Source organism: Bos javanicus, chromosome 11, assembly GCF_032452875.1.
Source record: "Bos javanicus breed banteng chromosome 11, ARS-OSU_banteng_1.0, whole genome shotgun sequence".
NCBI classification, from domain to species: Eukaryota; Metazoa; Chordata; class Mammalia; order Artiodactyla; family Bovidae; genus Bos; species Bos javanicus.
Genome location: NC_083878.1, coordinates 101,454,667 through 101,478,497, shown reverse-complemented (window position 1 = coordinate 101,478,497; position 23,831 = coordinate 101,454,667). Strand labels below are relative to the sequence as shown.

Genomic DNA, 23,831 nt, shown 5'->3' with positions numbered 1-23,831 from the left:
CGCGGGGCTGCACATTCTGCGAAAGCCTCCGCCCACTCTCGCTGTCGAGGCCATTGCTGACATTGGCCCCATCGCAGTGTGGCTGGGCTGAGGGGTGCACAGGGCCCCCTGGTGAGATGGTAGCCCATCAGCTTCCAGAACAGAAATGAATTCCCTGTGGATTCCCAGCAAACTAGGATCTGATTTTCCACAGATGGTCAGTGGCTACTTAGAGACGATCTGTTGTCCTAATCGTCAGGTGTAAATCCTGCTGGTCTTCCGTGCGGTTGGGAGATTCTAGAGAAGTGCAAAGAGGCCTCTGATGGCCCAGAGGCAATTGCGTGTAGAGTTGCTGTGGCACTGGGGGTGGGGGCCTGCTTGCCGTGTGGCCAGGCGGCCCGCAGTGCCTCCTCCGGGCTCAGGGCAAGGCTGCTGTGCCCGGGGACGGGGACAGGGCAGGACAAGTCCAGGCGCCTGCAGCCAGCCCTCCAGCGTCTCCTTCCCTCCGTGACTGCCCCCCATCCTGCGTGCCCTGCCCTCCATGATTGCCCCCCATCCTGCATGATTGCCCCCCGCCCCCCATGATTGCCCCCCGTCCTCCGTGACTACCCCTGTCCTCTGTGACTGTCCCCTGTACCCTATCCCCTGCCCTCCATGATTGCCTCCCATCCCCCATCCCTCGTCCTCTGTGATTGCCCCCCACTCCTGTGATTGCCCCCCGCCCCCCATGATTGCCCTGTCCTCCATGACTGCCCCCCGTCCCCTATCCCCCGCCCTCCATGATTGCTCCTCGTCCTCTGTGACTGCCCCCTGTCCCCCGTCCCCCATGATTGCACCCATCCCCCATCCCCATCTTCGGTGATTGCCCCTGCCCTCCATGATTTTCCCCCCATTCCCTGTGATTGCCCCCCGTCCCCTATCCCCCACCCTCCGTGATTGCCCCCTGTTCTCTGTGACTGCCCCCCATCCCCTGCCCTCCATGACTGCCCACCGTCCCACATTCTCCTGCCCTCTGTGACTGCCCCCTGTGCCATGCCGTGGCCCCTGCTGTCCCCGCTACAGCAGAGACGGAGGAGTATGCCTCCTCCAGGGCACTTTGAGGGCTAAAGTGCCCTTGACATCTTTGGAGAAGCTCCAGCAGGAAATCTGAGTCCCCTCTGACAGAGGCAGGGAGTGGAAAAACAGCTTTGTCCCCTGACCCTGGGAAGATCCCCAGGGAATGGAGGGCACCATCTTCCCCTCCTTGAGAAAGAACGTCCCAGTCAGGGCCAGCCTGGCGGGGCCATCACAGGTGGGTATCTCTCATCCTGTCTCCCCCAGAGTGAGCACGCCTGTGAGGGGGACTACGTCAGTCTGTATTGCTCTGGCCAGAGCAGCGAGGAGCTGGCCCGCCCTCGAGGAGTAAGTAACCTCGGGCTGCCTCGTGCATGCAGCCAGGCCTGCGGCTCGGCCCTGCTCCCATCGGCCTGAGGCTCCCGTCGGCCTGAGCCTCCTACTCAAGAGCTGCCTGGCCCGGGGCCGACCTGGCTCTCAGAGAGAGGGCGGGGCTTCCAGTGCAGCCTTCTTTGCTTTTGCTTCCGCGTATGGGTCCCCTGCAGCCTGACCGGCTGGCCTGCTGGGAGTCACAGAGCAGCTGGCTCGGCCCCGGTTGGCTACTCTCAGGGATTTCCTCCCACCCCATCTTCCGGTGTTGAGGCCTGTCTCCTGTCCATCCTCTGAGGCGGGGAATTCTCTCTCTCCCGCACTGAGCTCTCCAAACCAACACCCCTCCACCAGCATGCTCCACGACCACGCCCCTGCTCCCAGGGCAGCTGGTGAGACTCCCAGGCCTCACACCGTCGTGGTCGCCCTGGTCTTCTGCTGTGCCAGTGCCAGGCAGTTGAGGGGCCGTGATTCAGCTGAGCAGTCAGCTGTCCAGGTTTTGCTGCAGCAAAACATGAGCAAGTGCAGAACCTTCCAGAATAACTCTCCCACCCTGAGCCAGGCCCAGTCTCTAGAGGGGGTACCCTGAGGGTACTCCGTCCTCCTCTGGGGTCAGCTCAAAGGGCCCAGCTGTTGAAAGCATGGTCACTCTTATTATGATGACCCCGTAGCACCTCAGATATCCACACAAGCAGGCCCCACTTCAGGTATTAGCAAGCTGTAGAATGAGGTGGAGTTCCCACTCTGGTGGAATCCAGCCTGGTCCCCGAGAGCTGTTTTTCCCCAGGTGTCCCCTTCATCTTCCAGGTCAGCCTCTGTACACGGAGCCCGTCCCAGGCTGACCTTCCTGGGCTCCCCTCCCCCTGTGACCCTCCATGAGGACGTTTCTGCATCTTTGTGTCCCGCCGCCCAGGTCCCCCCTTCTCTGTTGCGGCCCGGGCAGCAGACCAGGGGTGCCAGGGCCGTGTGGTCACTGAGAGGGGTGGGCCAGGTTCCTGGGAAGAAGCCAGGGTGCTGGAGGAGGGGAAGGGCTGCCTTGTGCTCCTGAGCAACGAGGCCCTTGGGAAGCGTGATGGGGTCAGGTGAGCACTGCGGTGCTGAGGGCGTCAGTGACTAGGAGGTCAGCAGAGGTGTGCTGCACACCCCGGGGCACAGCGGACAGGGCCGTAGCTTTCAGCTCTGGCGTCAGGGGCAGGGCTGTGTCCCTCCCCACAGCCTCTGTTTCTCTGTGTGCCCGGGCACGTGGATGACCACCAGCTGGTAGGGTGTTGGTCAGGGCCACGGAGGAAGGGCATGCACTGGCTGAGCTTGGCTGTGTGGTAGGTAGCCCCTGGGGCGGCCCTTTCTGCCGGGAGGTGATGGGATGGCTCCGTCTAGGCCGGCAGCTGACAGAGGCTCTGGGTAGCGGAGCCTTCACTCTCCCTGAAGGCAGGGTACTAGTCGGAAGAGGCCGTGCTTCCTGTGTGCCGGTCGCGGTGGACGCGTTTATATCTCAGGCCACTCCCTGGGAACTCGCGCTCCGAAGCCGCATGCAGGCAGGTGCTCTGCGGAGAGCAGCCCAACAGGGGCAGCTGTCACACACCCAGCTCTGCCTTCTCTTCCCAGGAGTCACCCGCGGCGAAGGATGGACACTCCAGAGACGCCACATCGGCCAGCTGTGTGCCCGGGAAGGAGGGCAGGGACAGCGGGGACAGGTAGGAAAAGCCCCTCGTGGGGCAAGCACCCTGAGAACAGCGTGTCTACCATCCGGTGACCACTGCCCCTGCCCGCAAGGCCTCTGGGGGTTTGTGTTCACACCTGGGCTGCGCAGATGCTGTGCTTTTTACCAATAGAAAGTTTGTAGCAGCCCTGCGTCAAGCCAGTCTGTGGGCACCGTCTTTCCAACAGCATCTTCTTGCTTAGTGTTTCTGCATCGCAGTTTGCTAATTCTCCCAGGATTTCAAACTATATATTGATTTCAAACTATACACTATTACTGTATTCATTATGACAATCTATGATCTTTGAGGTTACTATGGTAATTGCTTTGGGGCATCACAGACTGTGTCCATATAAGATGGCAGACTGAATCAATAAACACGGTGTGCGTTCGGACTGCTCCACACTCTCCGAATAGCTATCCCCCGCACCCCCAGCCGCCCCCGTCTCCCTCCCTCTCAGGCCTCCCTGTCCCCAGATACACAGTATTGAAGTTAGGCTAGTTAATAACCCCACATTGGCCCCTAAGTGTTCAAGTGAAAGGAAGAATCGCTCCTGTGTCACTTTAAATCAAAAGCTAAAAATGATGGAGTTCAGCGAGGAAGGCATTTTGAAAGCCAGGACAGGCCTAGAGCTAGGCCTCTCGCACCAACCAAACCAGTAGGCGTGTTGTGAAGGCAAAGAAAGTCCTTGAAAGAAATTAGAAGGGCTGCTGCAGAGATCACACGAATGGTAAGACAGAGAAACAGCCTTCCTGCTGGTACGGAGAACGTTTGGGTGGTCTGGATAGAAGAACAAACAAACCAGCCCAGCACTCCCTTAAGCCTCATCCAGAGAAAGACCCTAATCTCTTCAATTCTCTGAAGGCTGAGTGAGGTGAGGAGGCTGCAGAAGAAAATTCTGAACCTGGCAGGAGTGGCTCATGAGGGTTCGGGAGAGAAGCCATCTCATAACACGCAAGTGCAGGCGAAGCAGCAGATGCTGACGCAGGAGCTGCAGCAGGTCATCGAGAAGTCCCAGCTCAGATCATCCATGGGGGAGGCTATACTAGACGGCAGAGGAAACAGCCTCCACTGGAAGAAGATGCCATCCGGGCTTTTCATAGCCAGAGAGGAGAAGTCAGTGCCTGGCTTCAAAACTTCAAAGGACAGGCTGACTCTCTTGGGGGCTAACACAGCTGGTGGCTTGAAGCTGAAGCCAGTGCTCATTCACCATCTGAAAATCCTAGGGCCCATAAGAGTGATGCTGACTCTATTCTGCCTGTGCTCTGTACGTGAAACAGCAAAGCCTGGGTGACAGAACATCTGTTCACAGCATGGTTCACTGAATATTTTAAGCCCACTGTTGAGACCCGCTGCTCAGAAGAAAAGATGCCTTTCAAAGTAGTGCTGCCCGTGGAAAATGGACCCGGTCACCTGCGAGCTCTGATGGTGATGTCAATGGGCGATGAAATCAGCGTTGTTTCCGTGCTTGCTGATGTAACATAATCCCACCCCTCAAAGGCCTCCATGCCAGCCCACAGACAGCCACTGCTTCTTGAGTATGTGCACACGTATTGTTCGCCTTACAACTATCCATAACAGTGTTTTCTTCTTCAAATCCTAAGCCAACCTCTCCTCCGCCTCTTACGAGTTCAAGTAAAATGGAGTATAAAAGATTCCTACCCCCAAATTTTTTATCGTGAGTTTTTACAGGTAGTGTGTATATTGTATGTCGTGTGTATTCGAAACTGTTAGGAATATGACTCTCAGTCCCTAGATGTTTCAGCATGCCTCAAAAGTGCCAACCTGATTACAGTATGATTATCACACCCAAGAAGAATAATAAGAACTTCCTTCTGATATGCAGATGATAGAAAGTGAAGAGGAAGTAAAGATCCTCCTGATGAGGGTGAAAGAAGAGAGTGAAAAAGCTGGCTTGAAACTCAACATTAAAAAAACTAAGATCGTGGCATCCGGTCCCATCACTTCATGGCAAATAGATGGGAGAAAAGCAGAAGCAGTGGCAAATTTTATCTTCCCAGGCTCCAAAATCACTGCAGACAATGAATGCAGCCGTGAAATTAAAAATACACTTGCTCCTTGAAAGAAAAGCTGTGAGAAACCTAGACAGCATATATCTCATAAGACTGATTTTTTTGGAACCAGGTCAATCAGGATTCATGTTTGCATTTAGCCATATGTGTCTGTAATCTTTGGTAACATTCTCAGTGTTGGCCTGAGTCAAACCTGACCGGCTGTGGAAATACGTAGTAACTCTCCAACCTGCACGTAGAAAGGGTAATTGCAGGACCCGCCTATCAGCTCTGCCACCTGCAACTTCATGCTGACATTCCCTTCTTTGTGAGATGTTCACACATTCAATTTTTCCTCACTCTTTTGGCTAAGGTTTGGCTGGGGGTCCTGGGTGCAGAGCTAAGCGATACCCGTTGTTTTTGTCAAGCATAAGCATAAATAGTTAAAGATATGGTGAAAACAGCAAGAGATAGGGGAAAAAATGGAAAGCTTTCCCCAGGGGACTGTTGACGAGGGCTGCCCACCCGGCCTGCTCTGGCCGTTCCTCAGAGTCGTGCCCATGGGGTCCATCTGTGTGACGCGGCGCCTCAGGTCTCCCCGAGTGTTAAGGGGTGGTGGGTGTTCTACTCTAACACCCAGCGGCAGAGGTGTCTTGCCAAGACACCTTATGTCTTAGATACTGAGTATTAAAAATGAGGCCTCTGACCACAGGCCAGTCCGTGGCTCACGGGGTCCTTCACGAGAATGATGGGAATCACGGATAAAACCCTGGGGGAAAGCACGGTGCCTACAGATCCCACGGCCGTCTGCCTGCTGCGCCCCCCACTCCCCACGGGCTTCCTCTGGGGCTTCTCTCCTCCCCACACTCCTGCCCAGCGCTTCAGCCCCAGCCTGCCCGTCCTACCCTCAGGCCCCCGGCCCTCGTCCCCACCAGCGCTCCAAGGACAAGGCCCGGTCCCCGCTCTTCAGTCTCCCAGAGAAGGGCCCCGGGCGAAGGCCTGGAGTGGCACCGAGATGCGCGCTGGCCTGTCCCCACCCCGCTGGCCCTGCGCTGTCCTCTCCTGGAGTACTGACCGTCCGTGCGGTGGGCCTCGATGCACATGACTGAGACCGTTACTTCATCAAAGCTCTCAGTGGAACCTTCTTGATCTGTGTGCTTAATCCCTTCCACTTAACCGATGGAGCACGCAGAGAGCAGGGACTGTCCTGAGGTCACACAGCTCATCAGGAGCAGAGTTAGAAACCCAGTCTGCGTCCCGGCATCCGTCCACCCCCTGTGGAGGGGTGGGAGCGGGTCTGGTCTTCACGTGGAGCTGCGGTCCAGGGAAGACTTGCTCGGGGAGCATCAGTGCCACCCGGACCCCACGCACGGGTCACGCTGCCTCGGCCGCAGGTGCCTGAAGCCCCAGGCCTGCTGACACAACACAAACCACATCTCTTTCCAGGGCCCGGAAGTCACCAGACGCTCCAGAGGCTCAGTCAGAGGAGGAGGTGGACGAGCTCTCCCTCATCGACCACAACGAGATCATGGCAAGGCTGACCCTCAAGCAAGAGGTGGGTTCCTCACAGGCCGTACATGCAGCGTCTGGCCCAGAGAGAGGGTGAAGGGGTGTTGAGAAGGGAACCTGGAAGTGACCCACACAGAAAGGCTGCAGCCAAGTGCTGACCCCCGGTGGCCCTGGGCTGTGGGCTCTGCACCCTCTTGTCCTGGCCCCGTGCCTGGGCCACTGTAGGTGCTCCAGGACCCTGGGCACACTGGCGACTGCCCAGAGGAAGTGTGCTGTCCCTTCTCCGACACTTGGCGAGTGAGCTTGGGCAAGTGGCCTGTCCTCCATAAGCCCCAGACGATGGGACTCTGGAGGCTGTGGTGAGAACGAAGCCCACGTGGGTGCTCAGCATGGAGCCCTGTGTGCTGGGCCCTCCTTAGTTCAGGGTGTTTTCATGTTAGTGACAGAACCGTCCACATGGCTCTCTCTGCGGGGGAGGCACACGCCGATGAAGGGATTTCAGGCCTGGCCACACGGCTGCCTCCAGCCCGTGTCTTATCAGAAGAGCCTCACTGGTGAACATAGTGCCCAAACCTGTCACCGCCCGAGGAGCTGAGCTGAGAGGGCCTTCCACTCCCTGCTGCCCAGCAACCCTGGGGACTCGGGGGAGCAGCTCCCAGTGACGGCCTTGACCCCTCCCCGGGGAGGTAGCCTGTTCTACACACGTGTTCTCCGTGACAGACATGGCCTTGTCATGGCCTGGAGGAACCAAAAGGTGGGGGCTGGCTCCTCTGCAGAGAGAATGATGTGACTTGCCAGAAGTTTCTTCAGAAAAAGCAGGTCCTGGGCGTCACTGCCCTGCCTTAGCTAGAAATCCAGGATGCTCCCAGGACCCTGGGTTTCCAGGGATAAAGCCTGCCCTAGAGAGGAAGCCGCATCTCTGAGGGCGAGTGCTGGAGACACGCGGAGGCACGCGCTGGGCGGTCTCCTTCAGGATTACAGGGAGTAGCCTGGGCCTTCTGGTCCTGTGACAGCTCTTTCTTGGCTCCAGGCCAGGTTTATGGGTGAACGCCTCCGTTTGCTCCTAGGAAAATAAGACTTTTCCCTTAATAGACAGGCTGCGGTCAGTATAAGCCACACTGGCTATAACTCAGCATCTTTGTGACGTATCTCACTCCTCTAAGGGCTCCTGGGAAGAACGTGTGTCCCTCCCCCAGAGAGCAGGTGTGGGTTCGGCAGCTTGCTGCAGCTCTCCTGGAAGCAGCCTGCCGTCTGCACTCTTGTTCTGCACCCTCCAGTCCTGCCTGCCTCCCTGTGGGCTCCCCTGTCCCCTCCTCCACTCTCTGACCCGTGGGCTGGAGGACTGTTGGGAGCCAGGTCCCCGACCTGGCAGTGTCCTCGGTGCCCGGTGCCGTCTGTGGAGCGTGCAGGTCGGATGAGCACCCTGGCCTCTGCAGCTGGGCCGGGCCGCTCCCGGAGCATGGGGGTGCCGTGAGGACCTGGGGGGTCTGTCAGCTCGTCCCTAAACTGACTCTCACGGCTGTACTCTGCCCCATGCCCTCCTCTGCTGTGCTCCTGCAGGGCGATGACGGGCCAGACGTCCGTGGAGGGTCGGGCGACATCCTCCTCGTCCATGCCACGGAGACGGACAGGAAAGGTACGGCTGCCCTGTGCAGAGCTCGGCGGGGGCGGGGGGTCCCGCGGAAGCCACGGCTCTGCCCCCCTCCCTCCTAGCACTGAGCGGGTCGGAGCTGCAGGTCCTACGTGGGCACCACTGGTGGACAGTGACCCACATGCAAGGCCAGCGCCTGTACGCCCCAGCTCTCTCTCTGAGTGGGTGCTTTGCGTGCGGGTAGTGGGGCTCCGGCCTTGTCAGGGGGCGAGTTTCCGGGACAGAGCTCAGCACCTGCGGGCACTGCACAGACAGGGCCTGAGCAACAACACGCCTGCCACAGCAGTGAAGTCATGTTGACGTACGGGGAGCGTTTTCTGCTCTTCCTGATGTTCGGCCCTGACGGCCGCGCTGGGCTGCATCTCTTTTCCTCTGGGAGCTTTGTGGGCAGACACTCTGTCCAGTCCCCCAGCAGCGGTACTTGCACCGAGCGGGGCTCCCGCCCTCGGCACAGAGACACCGCACTTCCGCCCGGGCCTTCGGGAGGGCTGGAGGAGCAGGGCCCGCCTGCCCGCTGGTGAGGGCGCAGGCCTTCCAGGTTGTGTTTTGGGGGCGGGGGAGGGGAGCCGTGAGGCCAGCGCCCGTGACCTTGGTCAGGCGGGAGGGGCCGCCTCCCCCCACATCCATTTGCTTTTTACATTTTTTAAATTGTCAGGTGACGGAACAGCAGCGTTGAAGTAGGGAGTGGAGGAATTGAAACACCTCAATCTTGAAACCCTAACCCCCCAATTTCATGTCTGTACTCGACCTGGTCCTCGCGTCTTGACAGCAGGTTTCCCCAAGTATGTCGCCCAGATGGAAAATTTTAAATTAGGAAATCAGTACCAGAGTAATTGTTTGCATTGCTGAAAATTTGAAAACCGGAGAAAAAGAAGAAATGGCCCCCGCAGACTCTCCGCAGCCACGCTGTTGCCCTGCGGGTTTCTTCTGACCCGAGCACTGCACAGTCTTGGAGACCCTGGGTTTGAACCCTGGCAGGCGGCCTCTAGCCCCTGCCCGGCCTCAGCTGACTCAGCTTTGTGAAGCGGTTAGGCGCCCGGTGGGTGTGAAGGTTGCATGAGCTTAGATGAAACACACCTGGCACATAGGAAGTGCTGGGGGGTCTCTGCATCCCGGGACAGCCTCTGCAGTGCCCCCTCCCCCACGCCTGCTGCACCGGCCGGAGCTCCGCCCTCAACCTGGAGAGAGAGGCTGAATGGGGGCCAGCTTCAGACCTCGGCTTTTAGCAGGATGCTGCTGACCTGCCAGGTGCCGCGGGCTGTGGCCCAGGCCAGAGGGATCCCGGCGGGCAGGGCGGCCCCGAGACCTTTCAGCCAGTACTGACTGTGCCTGGGGACGCGGCCCTACTGCCCCTGGGGGCTTCCACTCACTCTTCTCCATGGAGGGGTTTTGAGGCTCCAGCATTTGTCCCCGGGATGGACGTTGAGTTAAAGGCCCTGGGCCATAGCAAACTCCTCAGGCAGGGGCTGCCTGCAGGCCAGAGACCACACCACTGGCTGGAGGCCCCAGGCTCAGGGCGCAGCCCCAGACCCCTTCTTTCAGAAGCAAGCCTTGGCTGGTGCTCAACCCATCTCTGCTTCCTCATCCCTCTTTGAACAGAAGCCCAGTCTTGACAGGAGTTGGGTGGTGCCGGGGGGCGGTGCTTGGAGTCCAGGAGGAAGCCCAAGCCCAGTGCCGCTGACCCCACTGTGGCCCCTGCCCTGAGCCCCCCTCAGGTCACCACTCTGCCGGCCGGGCCCCACCAGCATGCCCCAGACATGGGTGCAGGGGGGGCTTCTCCCCTCGTTGTCCTGAGGGTGATCAGGGAGGGCAGGGGACAGGAGCCAGGGCTCAACCAGGTGGGGCTGCTCAGCTGGAGAAGGGGTTCTCGGGGCCTCCCCCCAGCGAGTTGGGGGAGGGATGAGAGAAGACAGCAGACAGTGGTCTGTGTCTAGCAAGTGTGCGCTCAGCCTCACAGGGGGTACTGCAGATCAGCCTCCTGGGGAGGATCGCAGGTCAGCCTCACGGGGAGGGCCATAGCCTCATGGGGAGGATTACAGGTCAGCTTCGCAGGGAGGACTGCAGGTCAGCCTCACAGGGAGGATCACAGGTCAGCCTCATGGGGAGGATCACAGGCTTGGGAGCCAAATCCAGACTCAAACCTTAGTTCCAGCACAGGATAACCTGAAGTTCACTAGCTTGACCAGGTCCTGTGTCTCCAGGAGGGACCTTCATTTAAAACTCCCCTATTTTTTCCTCAGTGTCAGAGACTGCCTGGTTAGGAGGGTGTGTCACAGCTGTGAATAAAGGGACCGTTGTGAATCTGGAAAGTTTGGGAATCCCCGACGAGAAGCTCCCTAAAGGGAAAGGGAGGTGTTGAGTGGGAGCGGCCAGCCCGAGTACCACCCAGCCTCCAGGCCAGGCTCCTCCTAGGGGGCCCCTCCCTCCCCTGGCACCAGAGCCTGCACCTGGTGTGCCAGGTGTGCCAGGCAGAGCCCCAGGCCTTTCCCTCAGCCTCTCACTGTGTGGGGACTCCCAAGGCGGTTGTTCCTGGGCCCTGCTGCCCCTGAGCGTTACCTGTCACTTAGCTTCAGAGCCCTGCTGACAGGTCTGAATTGTGTTCTCTTTGCCCGTGATGGTTAAGACTCGAATCGTCAAGTCTTTGGGCAAACAAGAGGCCCTCAGCGTCTGGTCAGAGTGGGGAGCGCGTCCTGCAGCGGGCATGCTGCCCATCAATGCCCACACCAGCAGCAGGCTAGCTGATTCGTTCCTTGCTCCTCCCTCCAGATCTGGTGTTGTACTGCGAGGCCTTCCTGACCACCTACAGGACCTTCATCACTCCTGAGGAGCTCATCCAGAAGCTGCAGTACAGATATCCTTGCCGCCTCACCCTCCTTCAGAGAGCCGTCTGCAGGGTGGGGGCAGCGATGAGGGGCAGTGCCCAGCCCAGCTCTGTATGTCCCGGCTTGAGGCCTCAGGCCAGGCTCCTTTGAGCCTCATTCTGTCTTGAGAGGGCCGAGTGACGTTACGTGATGTGCTTGGAACAGAGAGTGCTGCCTGGTGGCCATTGTGATCACTGGGTGATTCTGAGACGGAAGGACCTGATACGCCCTGAGGGGTTTCCCAGGTGGTGCTAGCGGTAAAGAATCCATCTGCCAATGCAGGAGACACAGGTTCTATCTCTGGGTCTGGAAGATCCCCTGGAGAAGGGAATGGCAACCCACTCCAGTGTTCTGGCCTGGAGAATCCCATGGACAGAGGAGCCTGGAGGGCTACAGCCCACACAGTCGGACATGACGAGAACAATGCACCCTGAGGGAGGGAGTGTGTGGGTCCCGGGGATCCAGGTCACTGGCATGTGCAGCCTCTGGGAGCTGAGCCCTGGGCACCGGGGTTGACAGGTACAAAGTGCACGGGACGTGAGGGCATTAGGACTCCAGGGAACAACCCCAGGGCAGGCCCGGCCCCTCCACCTGCCAGCAGGCCCAGCAGTGGACAGAAGCTCGGCGTCCACGGCTCGCCCTTTCAGAGACGACGCCCCCCAGCAGTGGCCAAGGAAGACCCAAGGCTGGCAGGGACCTGCTCTGTCGCCTCTTTCTCAGATGCAGTCTTGCCCCTCCTGCCAAGACTGACCTGCAGCTCCTGTCCCAGAAGTGGGTCCCCTCCCGGCCTCGTCCTGCGTCACAGCCCGTGGCTGCCACCTGCTGGACAGCCCAGCCCTAGGCGGGCAGGCCTGAGTCCTTCCACTCTCCCCGCCCTCCCCTGTGCCCAGGCGTCCCCCGCCTGGCCTCCGTCTCCTCTGTGACCCGCCTTGGGGCCCCGGGCCCTCAGAACCAGACGGCCCACGCACAGACTTCCTGCCCTCCAGCTTCACACCTGCAGTGGCCGCAGTCCTGGCTCAGTGATGAGTGACTCACACCTGCTGAGACCCTCCTGGTGTCGGCTGTGGTGCAGAGCGCTGCACGGGCGACCTCACTCAGCTCTGATAGCATTTTATGTACTTATATCACTGCACGGCAGTGCCCTGATACTATTTCCCACCACGTATAATTAGGGGAAGCGAGGTTCAGAGAGGGTCATGGGACCCGCATGGCAGTGTGGAGGAAATGCACCCATGCCCAGGCCTCCCAGACCCGGCTTCGCAGCATATACTCTGTGTGGCCACTTCAGGCATTTCAGTGGACAAGTCACAGCACCAAGACCCTGGGCACAGCTGGCTGGCGAGCCTTGGTGCGGCAGGCACCAGCACGGTCCCTGGTCTGCAGCTCCCTCCCGAGTGCATTTCTAGAGAGCGGGTGGGAGGGAGCCGAGAAGGGTCCGGAGACGGCGAACCCAGGAGGGCAGCGAGAAGCCATGACACCCCGGGGCAGTGGGTCTCCAGAGCTGGGGAAGGACCTGGGGATGGATGACGAGAGTGACCTGCCCTGCCAGGCTGTGCACCTCCCCCAGGGAACTGCTTTCCTCTGCCTGAGCTCAGGAGGCAGCCGTGTGTCAGTGCGTCACAGGGACCTTGGGTCCACCCTGGCAGAGAGGCAGGCCTGGGCATGCAGGCAACGGCTCTGCAGGCAGGAGAGGCTGGTGGTCAAGAGCGATCCTCAGGGTCAAATAGGTGCGGGCTGACCCCCCTCACAGCCCTGCCGCCCCGCACAGGCCTCTGCCCTCCCCATGTTCCCAGGGTTCACTCAGGAAGGGAGGAGGAGGAGGAGGAGGAGGGCGGCCTTCCCTTCACGTCCCCACCCCTGCCTGCGAGGACGGCTGTTTCTTTAACTCGGGCTCCACGTACGAGAAGTTCTCACCTTTCGCCGACACATTCAAGAAGCGTGTGAGCAAGAACACGTTCTTCGTGCTGGTGCGGGTGGTGGACGAGCTCTGGTGAGTCCTTCTGCCCGCGGGAGGGCAGGCCGCAGGTGTCGGCGTGCAGGCTTCCCCAGAGACCTGAGCCTCCCGTCACATTTCCACCTGCGTATCCTGGGTCACCTGCCCACCGCCCCGCCCAGGGTCCTGGATGGCTCGCTCCTGCCAGCTTCAGCGTGAGCCCCAGGAGGATGACCTGGCCCCTCAGACCTAGTCGGCCCTGACTTCCTCGTGGGGGCAGTGCCCTCGGCCACCAGCGTCGGGAGGGACCTTCTCGTGCCCTCTGCAGCTGTCCCTGCTCCGCTGAGTGGCACTTGGCCATTTCCCTTCGTTTAACAAACACAGAGCACGAGGTTCCTTTCCTGGGTCCAGAGAGCACCCCCAGCCTTGCCCTCAGGGAGGTGACCTGCTGGGGAGTGACCTCAGTGACCGCGGGGTGGGGCTGGGGCACACTGTGAGGAGGAAGTGCAGGAAGGTTCTGGGGGGTCCGGTCCGCAGAGCCCAGACGGCTTCTTGACCCATCACCCCCACGGGGCCCGGAGCTCCTCCGGGCAGCATTTGTCTCCAAGCCCAGGCCCAGCATGGCCCCTCGTGCTTGTCCAGTGCTTCCGAGCATCCCCCGAGAGGACAGCAGTTACCTGCCACCATGGGGGCTCTGCCGGCAGGGTGCAGGGTACAGGCAGCCACCCCAAGACCCTCTGCCGCTCCCTTCCCACCAGCAGTTTCCCAGCTCTGCTGCGGGGTGTCCCGTGGCCCTCAGGGTCTTGGGGGCTTCAGGACTGGTGCCAGCAGCCCTTTTCTTGTGCTTGCCTCCTGCTCCTCCCCGCGTGGCCCTTGGGTCTCTAGCCTGGTGGAGCTGACAGAAGAGATCCTGAAGCTGCTGATGGAGCTGGTCTTCCGCCTGGTGCGCAGCGGGGAGCTCAGCCTAGCACGCGTGCTCCGCAAGAACATTCTGGACAAGGTCGACCAGAAGAAGCTGCTCCGGTGCGCCAACTCTGACCAGCCCCTGGCGGCCCGGGGAGTGGCAGCCAGGTGAGCTCCCACTGTGTGCCCGGCTGCTCCGGGCCCCCCCAGCAGAGAGGTGCTAGCAGCCGCCGCTCCCGTTTCACTCGGCGCACCCCTTCCCCAGTCCCATGTCCAGTTCTGAACGGGCCTGTGATGGGGTGCCTCAGGGCCAGCCACCGGGGTCCCCCAGGCTGGGCCTGTCTTCCTGGGTGGTGATGTGTAGGCCATCCCATTTTAACAGGAAGTGGGGTGGCAGGGCATGTGTGGGCATCCCAGGACGGGGGGCAGGAGTGCCTTTCAGGATGTGGGCAGCACTGAGTTCTTTCTGGTGTTAATATAGCAACTGTTGGTAATTCTCAAAAGCCCCCGTGCCACCCTGACCATTCTGAGAATCTGTGTACAGGTTCCAGTCTGCCGCCTGCCCCTCTCCCATGGCTGTGGGGGTGTGTTGGTGTATCACCTCCTCGTTGGCGTCTCGGTCTCTGGGTGGCCGTGAAACAGGTCGTGTTCCTGAGGCCTGCAGGGAGGCCCCCACCGTACTGTCCACCCACCGCTCATATAGTGCCTCTGTCTTCCAGGCCCGGGACCTTGCACGACTTCCACAGCCATGAAATAGCCGAGCAGCTGACTCTGCTAGACGCCGAGCTCTTTTATAAAATAGAGGTACAGCCATGCATGGGGCTGGCGGGGTGGGGGCTGTCCCTGGCCCGGGTGAGCACTGCTGCTCGTCCCCGAGTGAGAGGAGCCGCCGCTCCCAGCAGAGCCGGAGGGCCCGGGTTCTAGCTGGTCCCCCTGCTTTTTCAGATTCCTGAGGTTTTGCTTTGGGCTAAAGAGCAGAACGAGGAGAAGAGCCCGAACCTGACCCAGTTCACGGAGCACTTCAACAACATGTCCTACTGGTGAGACGGGCCTCGGCGCGGACCCTCCTGCCGGGCCGTGGTGCCTTCGCAGAGTGCCCGTGGCTAGGGGAAAGGGCTGCCCTTTCGTCCCTCCCTGCTCCTTCTGGAGACCTGTGAGCATTCACTGTGACCCAGAGGCAGGGCAGGACAGAGCGTGTTCTGCGTGTCGAGAAGGGCCCCCTGGGGACCAGTTGAGGAGGACTCTGGCCAGGACTGATTAGTAATGTCTGCCATCCATGGCCTCAGGGGAGGGTCTTAGCTTTGCCATCCTGCACTGCTTAGGGCCCCAAGGCCCCAGGGCTGATCCGGCACACTGCCTGCCTGAAGAACAGCGAAGGAGCGGCTCTGTTAATACTTGATTCAGCCTTAACCCCTCAGAGCAGGGTGAAACCCCACAGAGCGTTTACAATGTAACGCAGCAGAGCCACTGGCTCCACAGTGGGATGTGGGGCGCCCACAGCCTCTCAGCCCGAAAGAGGATGGTCAGGGCGTGGCGGCCAGGCAGGCTCGTCCTGACCCACACACAGCCCATCGCCAGCACCAGGGAGCGTGTGGGACTTTTCAAGCACTCTGAAGATAGTGTGCTGGGGAAAGCAGGGCCTCTCCCCCTCGGCCTGCTCCCCTCCACTCCCCCAGAAGCCTCTCGCACCTCAGCATGTGCTTGGTATAGCTGCCCCACAGAGGCCCAGGAGGTTTCCGGTCCACGCAGCCCTGAGTGCCGCCACCAGCTGCCCCTTGCTGGGCACTGGGGGCTCCAGACACACCCTGGGTCGTCCCTAGGAGGGTAGGTGGGGCCCTTCAGAGCCACGCTCCTCGAGGCAGACTCAGTGCCGGTGCCCCGATGGGTCAGACGATGGGGGCACTTCCTCTGGCCAGCACGGGGTTGAGGCCACCATGAGGTCCTCATGCGAGCCTGGCCTTAGGCTGCGGCTGAGGTTCTAAGAGGTGGCCTCCCTCGTGGCCTGCACGGTGGCGTCTTAACCCACACGCCCCCTCTTCTCCCGAGCTGATCCTGAGGCTGGTCACGGGGTGTTTGCAGCCGCCCTGGTGCTCGGGGTCAGCGCTCACCAGGAACACCCACATCCATGGGGTCAGAGATCCCCATCCTGGAGTTCAGCACTGGCCCCTTGGTGGGCAGGGGCTCGTGGCCAGTGGGTGCAGGCACCCACCTCCAATGCCCAACTCTTAGGGCCAGTCAGGGGCCCGGAGGGAGACCAGTCACTCAGCTGTCACCCTCGGTCTACGCAGGGTCCGGTCGATAATCATGTTGCAGGAAAAGGCCCAAGACAGGGAACGGCTGCTCTTGAAGTTCATCAAGATCATGAAGGTAACTTGGGGCCCCCTCCCCAGAGGCGACCCCCGACCCGTCCCCGCCCTCCCTCACGGCTGCCTCCCCCTCCCTGCAGCACTTACGGAAGCTGAACAACTTCAACTCCTACTTGGCCATCCTCTCGGCGCTGGACTCGGCCCCCATTCGCAGGCTGGAGTGGCAGAAACAGACCTCAGAGGTGGGCGGGTGCCGCCTGGTCTCCCGCCACTGGGCCCTGTGGGCGTGGGGGGCAGTGCCCAGGCCCAGCTTCCCCAGGGGCTGCTACGGGTGGGCCGTGTGAGGCACGGGGTACCCTGTGACCAGGCCAGACCTGTTGTCGGGTGGAGCGCTTCAGGGAGAAGGACGGGGTGCTGAGCAAACACGTGACCGAGTGGCCCGGCCCAGTCTGGGATCCGGGAGGCCCCGAGGAGGTGCTGGTCACCCTGAGACCTGAGTAGGCGTGTCCTGGGAAGGGAGGGGAATTCCCATCAGAGGGGACAGAGGCTAGTGTGGCCACGTCACAGGAGTCCTGGGGCACCTTCATCCTGGCGTGGGAGCTGTTCCTAGGGAAGCAAGGCAAGGCCCACGGGGCTGGGTGTTGGCCGGGCTCCCTGGGAGTCATCTCCCGACAATATAAAGGGACAGTTATGGAACAGTGGTGTCTGGAGAAGTGGGACATTCCCCCCAGCTGCTCTAGAAACCCATAAGAGGGCCTGAGAAGGCAGGGAAAGCTTCCTGGAGGAGGAGGCACGTGACAGGTGAGGGGGCACAGCCCACCCAGCGTGCAGAGCAGCAGTGTCACCACTCTCCTGCCTTGAGTGTAGAGAGGCGGGAAGGCAGGCTTGAGGGGGAGGGAGCAGCACAGCCCGGCCTGCGGCACTGAGCACAGCCAAGCAGCAGCCCGAGCTCCAGACCCAGCTCTCACATGGGCACTGGCCGCTTAGACACGTGGTTCTGCAGTGGCCCTGTGTCCACAGCAGGCCTGGCCTGCCTGCGGCCGGGGCAGGGGGCCTGGCTCTGGGTCGGCGCTCGGTGTTGCCGCGCTCACGGACGACGCGTCCTCCCACCAGGGCCTGGCCGAGTACTGCACGCTGATCGACAGCTCGTCATCCTTCCGCGCCTACCGGGCCGCCCTCTCGGAGGTGGAACCGCCCTGCATCCCATACCTGTGAGTACAGCCTCCCTTGGGGTCCCCTCGCTCGCTGCCCCGTGGACAGACCCGTGGGGAAAGGTTTCCAACCTGGACGCTGTGCTTGTACTTAAAACGTGCTCCTTGTTAGACGGCGGAGACGAGCGAAGGTCCAGCAACAAGGCTCAGTCTGCCCACCTCCCCGTCCCGCTGCTCCTCCCCCTGTCCCGTCCCTGAGCGTGTGCAGGCGCACATGTGGACAGGCCTGTGGCACCGTGCTCTGCTCAGCTGTCCCGGGCCTGGCCGCACCTCACAGCAGCCCGAGGTCCCTCCAGTCTCCCCAGGGACCCTGGGAGTACCTGGCTGAGGCAGCTCTGGATGGGTCCCCCTGTGGGCCAGGATGAGGGTAGGCGTTTTCACCAAAAAGAATCCATGGCACGTATGCTTGGGAAACAGCAGGAAAAATCAGAGCTAAGTGGGTTTCTTGTGCATGTCAGATCCCTTAGTATGGTAGCGGACAGCAGGGACTTCCAGGAGAGGGACAGGAGACTCCACAGTGACCTGAGGCTGAGTGTCCGGGGGCACGTCCCTCAGGCCTGCACCCTCAGAAACACGGCTTTTATAGCTCACAGCCCCCTCCTTGCCTCCGTCCCACCCCGGCTCCGTGGGTAGCTGCAGACTGCACCTTCCCGGCTGGGGGAACTGCCCCGCCCCTCGTCAGGTGGCTTCATGCCCTCTGTGAAAGCATGTGACTGCACCCGATAACCCAAGGGATTGACCCCCACCACCACCGAGTTTGGGGTTCTGTTCTCCTGTCCCTGTTGCTTGTACGTGGTGGACTGTGGCTCTGCCAGGCCAGCACAAGGGTTGCGGGGCTCCCTACATAGCAGGCAGGCCTGAGCCCGCCTTTCCGGAGCCCCAGAACCTGAGTCAGGAGTTCCCGCCAGAAGCAGCACAAGCACCCAGACACGCTCATGGGGCGCCGGCCCGTAAACCTGCTGCCTTCTGAGCCGCCCCCAGGGTGCTCACCAGCTTGTCTGTCTCCCAGGGGGCTCATCCTGCAGGACCTCACCTTCGTCCACCTGGGGAACCCAGACTATATTGATGGGAAGGTGAACTTTTCCAAACGCTGGCAGCAGTTCAACATCCTGGACAGCATGCGGTGCTTCCAGCAGGCGTGAGTGTGGCCGTCCTGGGGGGCTGGCGGGGTCTCCCTGGGGCCCGAGCAGAGGGGAGCCCCTAGCTCTGAGGGCCAGCGGGGGCACACCCGCCCCCTGCGTTCGCTTGGGCGGTGGGGGTCCCAGGGCTGGTGGCCCTCATGGCCGCCCCCTCCTCCCCCAGGCACTACGACATCCGGAGAAATGACGACATCATTAACTTCTTCAACGACTTCAGTGACCACCTGGCCGAGGAGGCCCTATGGGAACTCTCTCTGAAAATCAAACCCAGGAACATAACGAGGAGGAAGACAGATAGAGAAGAGAAGACCTAGGGGCGGCTGCCGCGGGTGAGGAGAACGCCCAAGAGAGGCGCAGGGCCGCTCCGAGGCTGAAGGGACTTTGGACCTGTGCGGTGGCGGTGGCCCGGGCAGGCCCCTGCCGTGCCAGGCAGGCATCCGCAGCCCGTGGCCGGCTCCGTCCTGCACAGGAGCAGACCCCCAGCCATGGCGGAGCCACAGGCAGCTCTCACAGCCGAGCCGTGACCCGGCGGTGTGGGTTTGGTTGGGGTTCTTCTTTCGCACCGTCTTCCGCTCTGCCTGTGTCCCCTCCCCGAGCCCGGGAGCCGCAGAGCACGTGGTCAGCAGACTGAGAGACAGGGGCGCTGTCTGAGTCTGCTGTTGTGACACAGGGGCAGGGGCCTGCGGGCCGGGGCTGCCCGCCCGGTGACCATGGATGACGGGACCTGCAGGTGGGCGGGGAGACCGGGCAGACTCCTCTCACTTCCCACGCGCTGCTTTTTCAGCGGAGGAGGGGGGCATTGCTCACCTGGCCTGGAAAGGTACGACAGGGGGCCCCTTAGCAGCCCGGAGCTGGGGCTCCGCTCACGGTACCGGCCTGCCCTCGCCAAGCCTGAGCAGCAGCCGTGTCGGTCCTGTTTCGCCCCTTCGTCTCCCCCCGCCCTCACCCCCCAACCCGGGCACTGTGGGAGCTGGGCAGGCAGGCCGTGACCCCCCCCAAGGATCACTCCAGCTAAGCGGGGCCGGCGCTCTTGGTGAGTCCCTTCAGAGAGGGGAGGGTGGGCCAGTGGCCCTGCCTCTGTCGCTTGCCATGTGCCTTAAACTCCAGCTCCTGTGGGCTCCCCTCCCGCCTTGTCCCCAGCCTGCTGGGGCCAGACGGGCTGCTTTCCAGCCCTTTCTGCCGCGTGGGAGGCTCTTTCTGCCGGCTCTCCCATGGGAGGACAGGGTCCCAGCTGCAGAGACCCGCCCGCCAGGCATGGCGTCTTCAGGGGCAGGTGCGCTTTCCCCTAAGCCATTCTCGCTGCTGAGGCTGACAATCCGAGGCAAGGTCAGTGGGGGCTCCGCACACAGAGGTGCCCACCGGACTCCATGCCAGCCAGGCCTAGGCGTGCGGGCAGGCCACCCCCTCCTGATTAGTTTCACATCACTGAGTGCCCACTGTTCCTGGGTTTGGGACTCAGGCAGGCAAACAGCAGGCTCGATCCAGGCTTAGCCCAGTTTCAACAGAATGAAAAGAGTGGAAGCAATCTCTGTTGACTATTTAAAGAAACAGCCCTGTCACTCTGAGTCCTTCATGGGCTTCTAAACAGTTTTTACTGAGAAGTGTCTGTCCTGTACACAGAGGGGAGGAGTCTGAAATGTCAGCTACGACCCCTCAGCAGCGATCCTTGGGCGGAACGCGTCACTTTATTATTTAAGGAATGTGTGTGTAGAGTCGCTGTTTATGAACAGTACTGTGTGTGGGGTTGGGTTTTAGTTTGTTCCCGCTTTTTTGAGTCCTCTCATTTCAGCCTCCCTCCCACCTCCCTCCCGGCCTGGCCGGCTCTGCTGATGCTGCCGCGTGTGCGGAGCCGGGCCTCCGTGGCTCAGGACCCAGGACCATGTGGACTGTGGTTCCCACAGCCGTGACCTGGGGTGCAGGGGGGCTTTGCCACCCCTCACTTCAGAGCAGACCGGGCACGCCGTGCAGGTGGGCCAGGTGACCCCCCCCTGCGTGAGGACAGCAGGTGTGGTGTGTGTTTTAACTTATTGGGCTCAGGGTTCCCCACATCCACCTCCTGGAGACCCATCCCTGGCTCTAGGCGCTGCCAGCCTGGCTGTGTGGTTTGTCTGGCTTAGGGGCCAAGTCAGGTGTACGAGCCAGCCTGTGTGACAAAGACACCCTCGGGAGGATTCGGTCCCCTATGGGGGTCCCTTCACACCTGCGGGTGTGAGTGGGTCAAGGCAAAGGCAGGCATGTGCCAGGTCCGAATTAAACCCCGATTCTGAGCAGCGCCTCCCCCCACCACCTCCCAGTGTTATTACATTGTAATATATCCCCAACTAGACTAACCGGCTGATCGTGGCATCTTCCCGCAGACATTTCAAACCTGTAACTTTTATATGAAAGGAAAATAAACACAGATGAAAGCCGCGGCCGCCTGTGTGTGCACCGCATGCCGCGTGTCAAAGCGACCATCTGAGCTGTCTCCTTTCTTTGATCACCCTGAGGGCAGGAGGGGTGAGGGGCCTTCTGTCCCCGTCGCTGTGATCCCTTCTCAGCATTTGCAGTTTCTCCACCTGGAAGTGGCAGCAAGGACAGCTCTACCTTACAAAGTCTGTGAATGCTCAGCAAGCTACACCTGGAACAGTATCTGTTACTCCTTAGCCTGTATTACATACCAAGCACTCTGCAGTCAGCTTTACCTCATAGAGCCTCTCGATGTGAAAATCATACAAGTAAAACACTACAACCCAGAGAAGCACTACAGAGAGATGCGTGACAGTAAAGAAATTAAGTTGAGTTGGAAATCCACTAACAAACATCAGGTCCAGGCAGGCTTAACAGGTAATTTATACTGAACAGGTAGCTTCGATCTTAAGCAAACGCCCTTGAGAACAGAAGAAGGGGAAGCAGCCTGGTATGAGTGGACCACCACCTGGACATCAAACCAAACGAGGGCTGGAAAGCTGCAGGTGAAGTTGCTGATGCAGAAGCAACCCACACCACAGGATGCGCGAGTCAGTACTCCCCGTTGGGCTCATCTCAGATGCAAGGACGGAGTGATCGGAAATCGGTCAATGTACTTGACCCCTTATCGGACAGTCCCACCTGGGACACCTTTCCTTCTGGGGACGTAGGACCAGGCATGCCATCTCCACGTGTACTTTGTCAACCATGGCATACCTAAAGATTCCCAGTGTGGAGATGGCAGGAGCCTGACTGGAGGCAGCCCAGTCAGGAGCCACTTCCACTGTTCCATACCGGGCTTTACATGAATCGAAAAATGAACTTGTGCTAATCATTAAGCTGCTGAGATTTTAGGGTTTATAAATTTTCACAACATGGCCTAGCGTCTCCTGAATAAATACATTAACAGATTGAAGGAACATCACATGATCACTTCAGTACTCAGAAAGACCTGTTTAAAAAAAAAAAACACCCACTCATAATTTTTACTTAAGTAGAAATCAGAAACTTCCTTAGTCTGATAAAGGTTACTTTCGAAAACCCTAAGCAAACATTATACTTAATAATGAAATATTCAAACAAGTTCCTTTAAAATAGACCAAGGTAAGGACCCCACCATCACTTTGTCTTTCATTGTTATACTGCATATCCTAGCTAATTTAAGAGATTACTTAAGAAAATCAAGGCAGTTAACTACAGTCAAAAAACTAAACACGTCCCTATCTATAGTGAACCGCATGGTCTAAGGAGCCTGGTGGGCAACAGTGCATAAGGTCGCAGTCAGACACCACTGCAGCAACTGAGCATGCACACACGCACTAGAAAACATCCTAAAAATATACAATTTATACTAACATCACACTTCTTAAAATACTAGGAATAAACCCAATAAAAGATGTGCAAGACCTTATAGGGAAAAGAGATTTGTAAGTATTTACTCACCCAAATAACACCTAAATATACAAAGTAAATGTTAATAGCCCTAAAGAGAGACTTAACAATAACGGTAGGGAACTTTAATAACCCACACTTACATCAGTGGGTAGACCATCCAAAGTCAATGAGGAAAAACACCAACCTTAAACATATTCGATCAGATGGACTTAGAGATCCATACAGAGCATTCCACCCAAAAACAGAACACACTGTTCTAAGGGCACACGGGACATTCTCCAGAATAAATAACACGTTAGGCCACAGTCTTTTTAAATGAATGAAGATGGAAATCATATCAAGCATTTTTGCCAGTTGCAAGGGTATGAAACTAAAGATTACAAGAAAATGGGAAAATCCAAAAATATTTGGAAATTAAATAGTATACTGCTGAACAACTATGAGGTCAGAGTAAAAAACAACATTGAGGAGAATGAAAATACAACATATCAAAATTTACAGGATGCAGCAAGAGCAGTTTTAAAAGGAAAATCCGCAATAATAAACACCTAAATCAAGAAACAAAAAGCTCAAACACTAAATTTCAAGGAGTTAGAACGAATGAAACCTAAAGTTAGTAGAAGGAAGGAAATAAAGATCAGAGTGGAAATAACAAATTAATGTGGCACTAATGCTTGCCTGCCAGTGCAGGAGATGCAAGAGACACTGGTTTGATCCCTGGGTCAGGAAGATCCCCTGGAGAGGCCATGGCAACCCACTCCACTGTTCTTGCCAGGAAAATCCCATGGACAGACAGAGCCTGGCAGGATATGGTCCATAGAGTCACAAAGAGTTGGACACTTTAGTTGAAGCCAACCTAGCACGCACACAAAAGGACAATGGGAAAGATTAATAAAACTAAGAACTGGCTCTTTGAAAAGATAAAATGGATAAACCTTTAGCTAAACTCACCAAGAAAAAAATGGAGGACACAAAACCAAATGAAAGAGGAGCTGTTACAGCTGATACCACAGAAGTACAAAGGCTCAAAAGAGACTGCTGTGAACAATTACATGCAACAAATTAACAAATGTGGCACCTAGAAGACAAATTCCTAGACACATACAACCGATCAACGCCGAATCGAAGAGAATCTGAACTGATTACTAGTAAAGAAATTGAATCAACAATCAATAACTTTTCAATGAAAGCCTGAGGCCAGGTGGCCTCATTGATGAATTGTACCAAACATTCAAAGAAGAAATAATAATACGAATTCTCAAACTTTTCCAAAAACTAGAGGAAGAAACACATCCAAATTGTTTGTTTGTTTTTAAACAAAGCCAGCAATTACCTTGATATGAAAACCAGATGAGACTGCCA

At 58.6% G+C, this 23,831-nt stretch overlaps 1 protein-coding gene and 1 long non-coding RNA gene across 28 annotated transcripts in view; one reads left to right on the top strand and one right to left on the bottom strand.

The window, feature by feature from the left end:
* Positions 1-21,079, top strand: part of RAPGEF1 (Rap guanine nucleotide exchange factor 1) — a 136,990-nt gene extending 115,911 nt beyond the window's left edge. For 18 of the 27 annotated variants that reach the window (XM_061433906.1, XM_061433905.1, XM_061433915.1 and 15 more), the window contains 14 exons: positions 1,300-1,380; positions 3,007-3,095; positions 6,560-6,668; positions 8,183-8,258; positions 11,040-11,206; positions 12,928-13,124; positions 13,953-14,138; positions 14,690-14,774; positions 14,916-15,010; positions 16,259-16,337; positions 16,417-16,518; positions 17,390-17,487; positions 18,497-18,625; positions 18,790-21,079. In XM_061433906.1, coding sequence (XP_061289890.1) covers positions 1,300-1,380; positions 3,007-3,095; positions 6,560-6,668; positions 8,183-8,258; positions 11,040-11,206; positions 12,928-13,124; positions 13,953-14,138; positions 14,690-14,774; positions 14,916-15,010; positions 16,259-16,337; positions 16,417-16,518; positions 17,390-17,487; positions 18,497-18,625; positions 18,790-18,940 — 1,644 coding nt within the window. In that variant the 3' untranslated portion in view covers positions 18,941-21,079. The remainder of the gene's footprint in view (positions 1-1,299; positions 1,381-3,006; positions 3,096-6,559; positions 6,669-8,182; positions 8,259-11,039; positions 11,207-12,927; positions 13,125-13,952; positions 14,139-14,689; positions 14,775-14,915; positions 15,011-16,258; positions 16,338-16,416; positions 16,519-17,389; positions 17,488-18,496; positions 18,626-18,789) is intronic. The other 9 variants (XM_061433921.1, XM_061433924.1, XM_061433920.1 and 6 more) reach the window with 4 other exon arrangements.
* Positions 10,547-13,104, bottom strand: LOC133257674 (uncharacterized). Its single transcript, XR_009739642.1, has 2 exons — positions 13,021-13,104; positions 10,547-11,113 (listed from the first exon to the last, which is right to left on the bottom strand). It is a non-coding gene; the product is annotated as an uncharacterized LOC133257674 (long non-coding RNA).
* Positions 21,080-23,831: the final 2,752 nt, after the last annotated feature.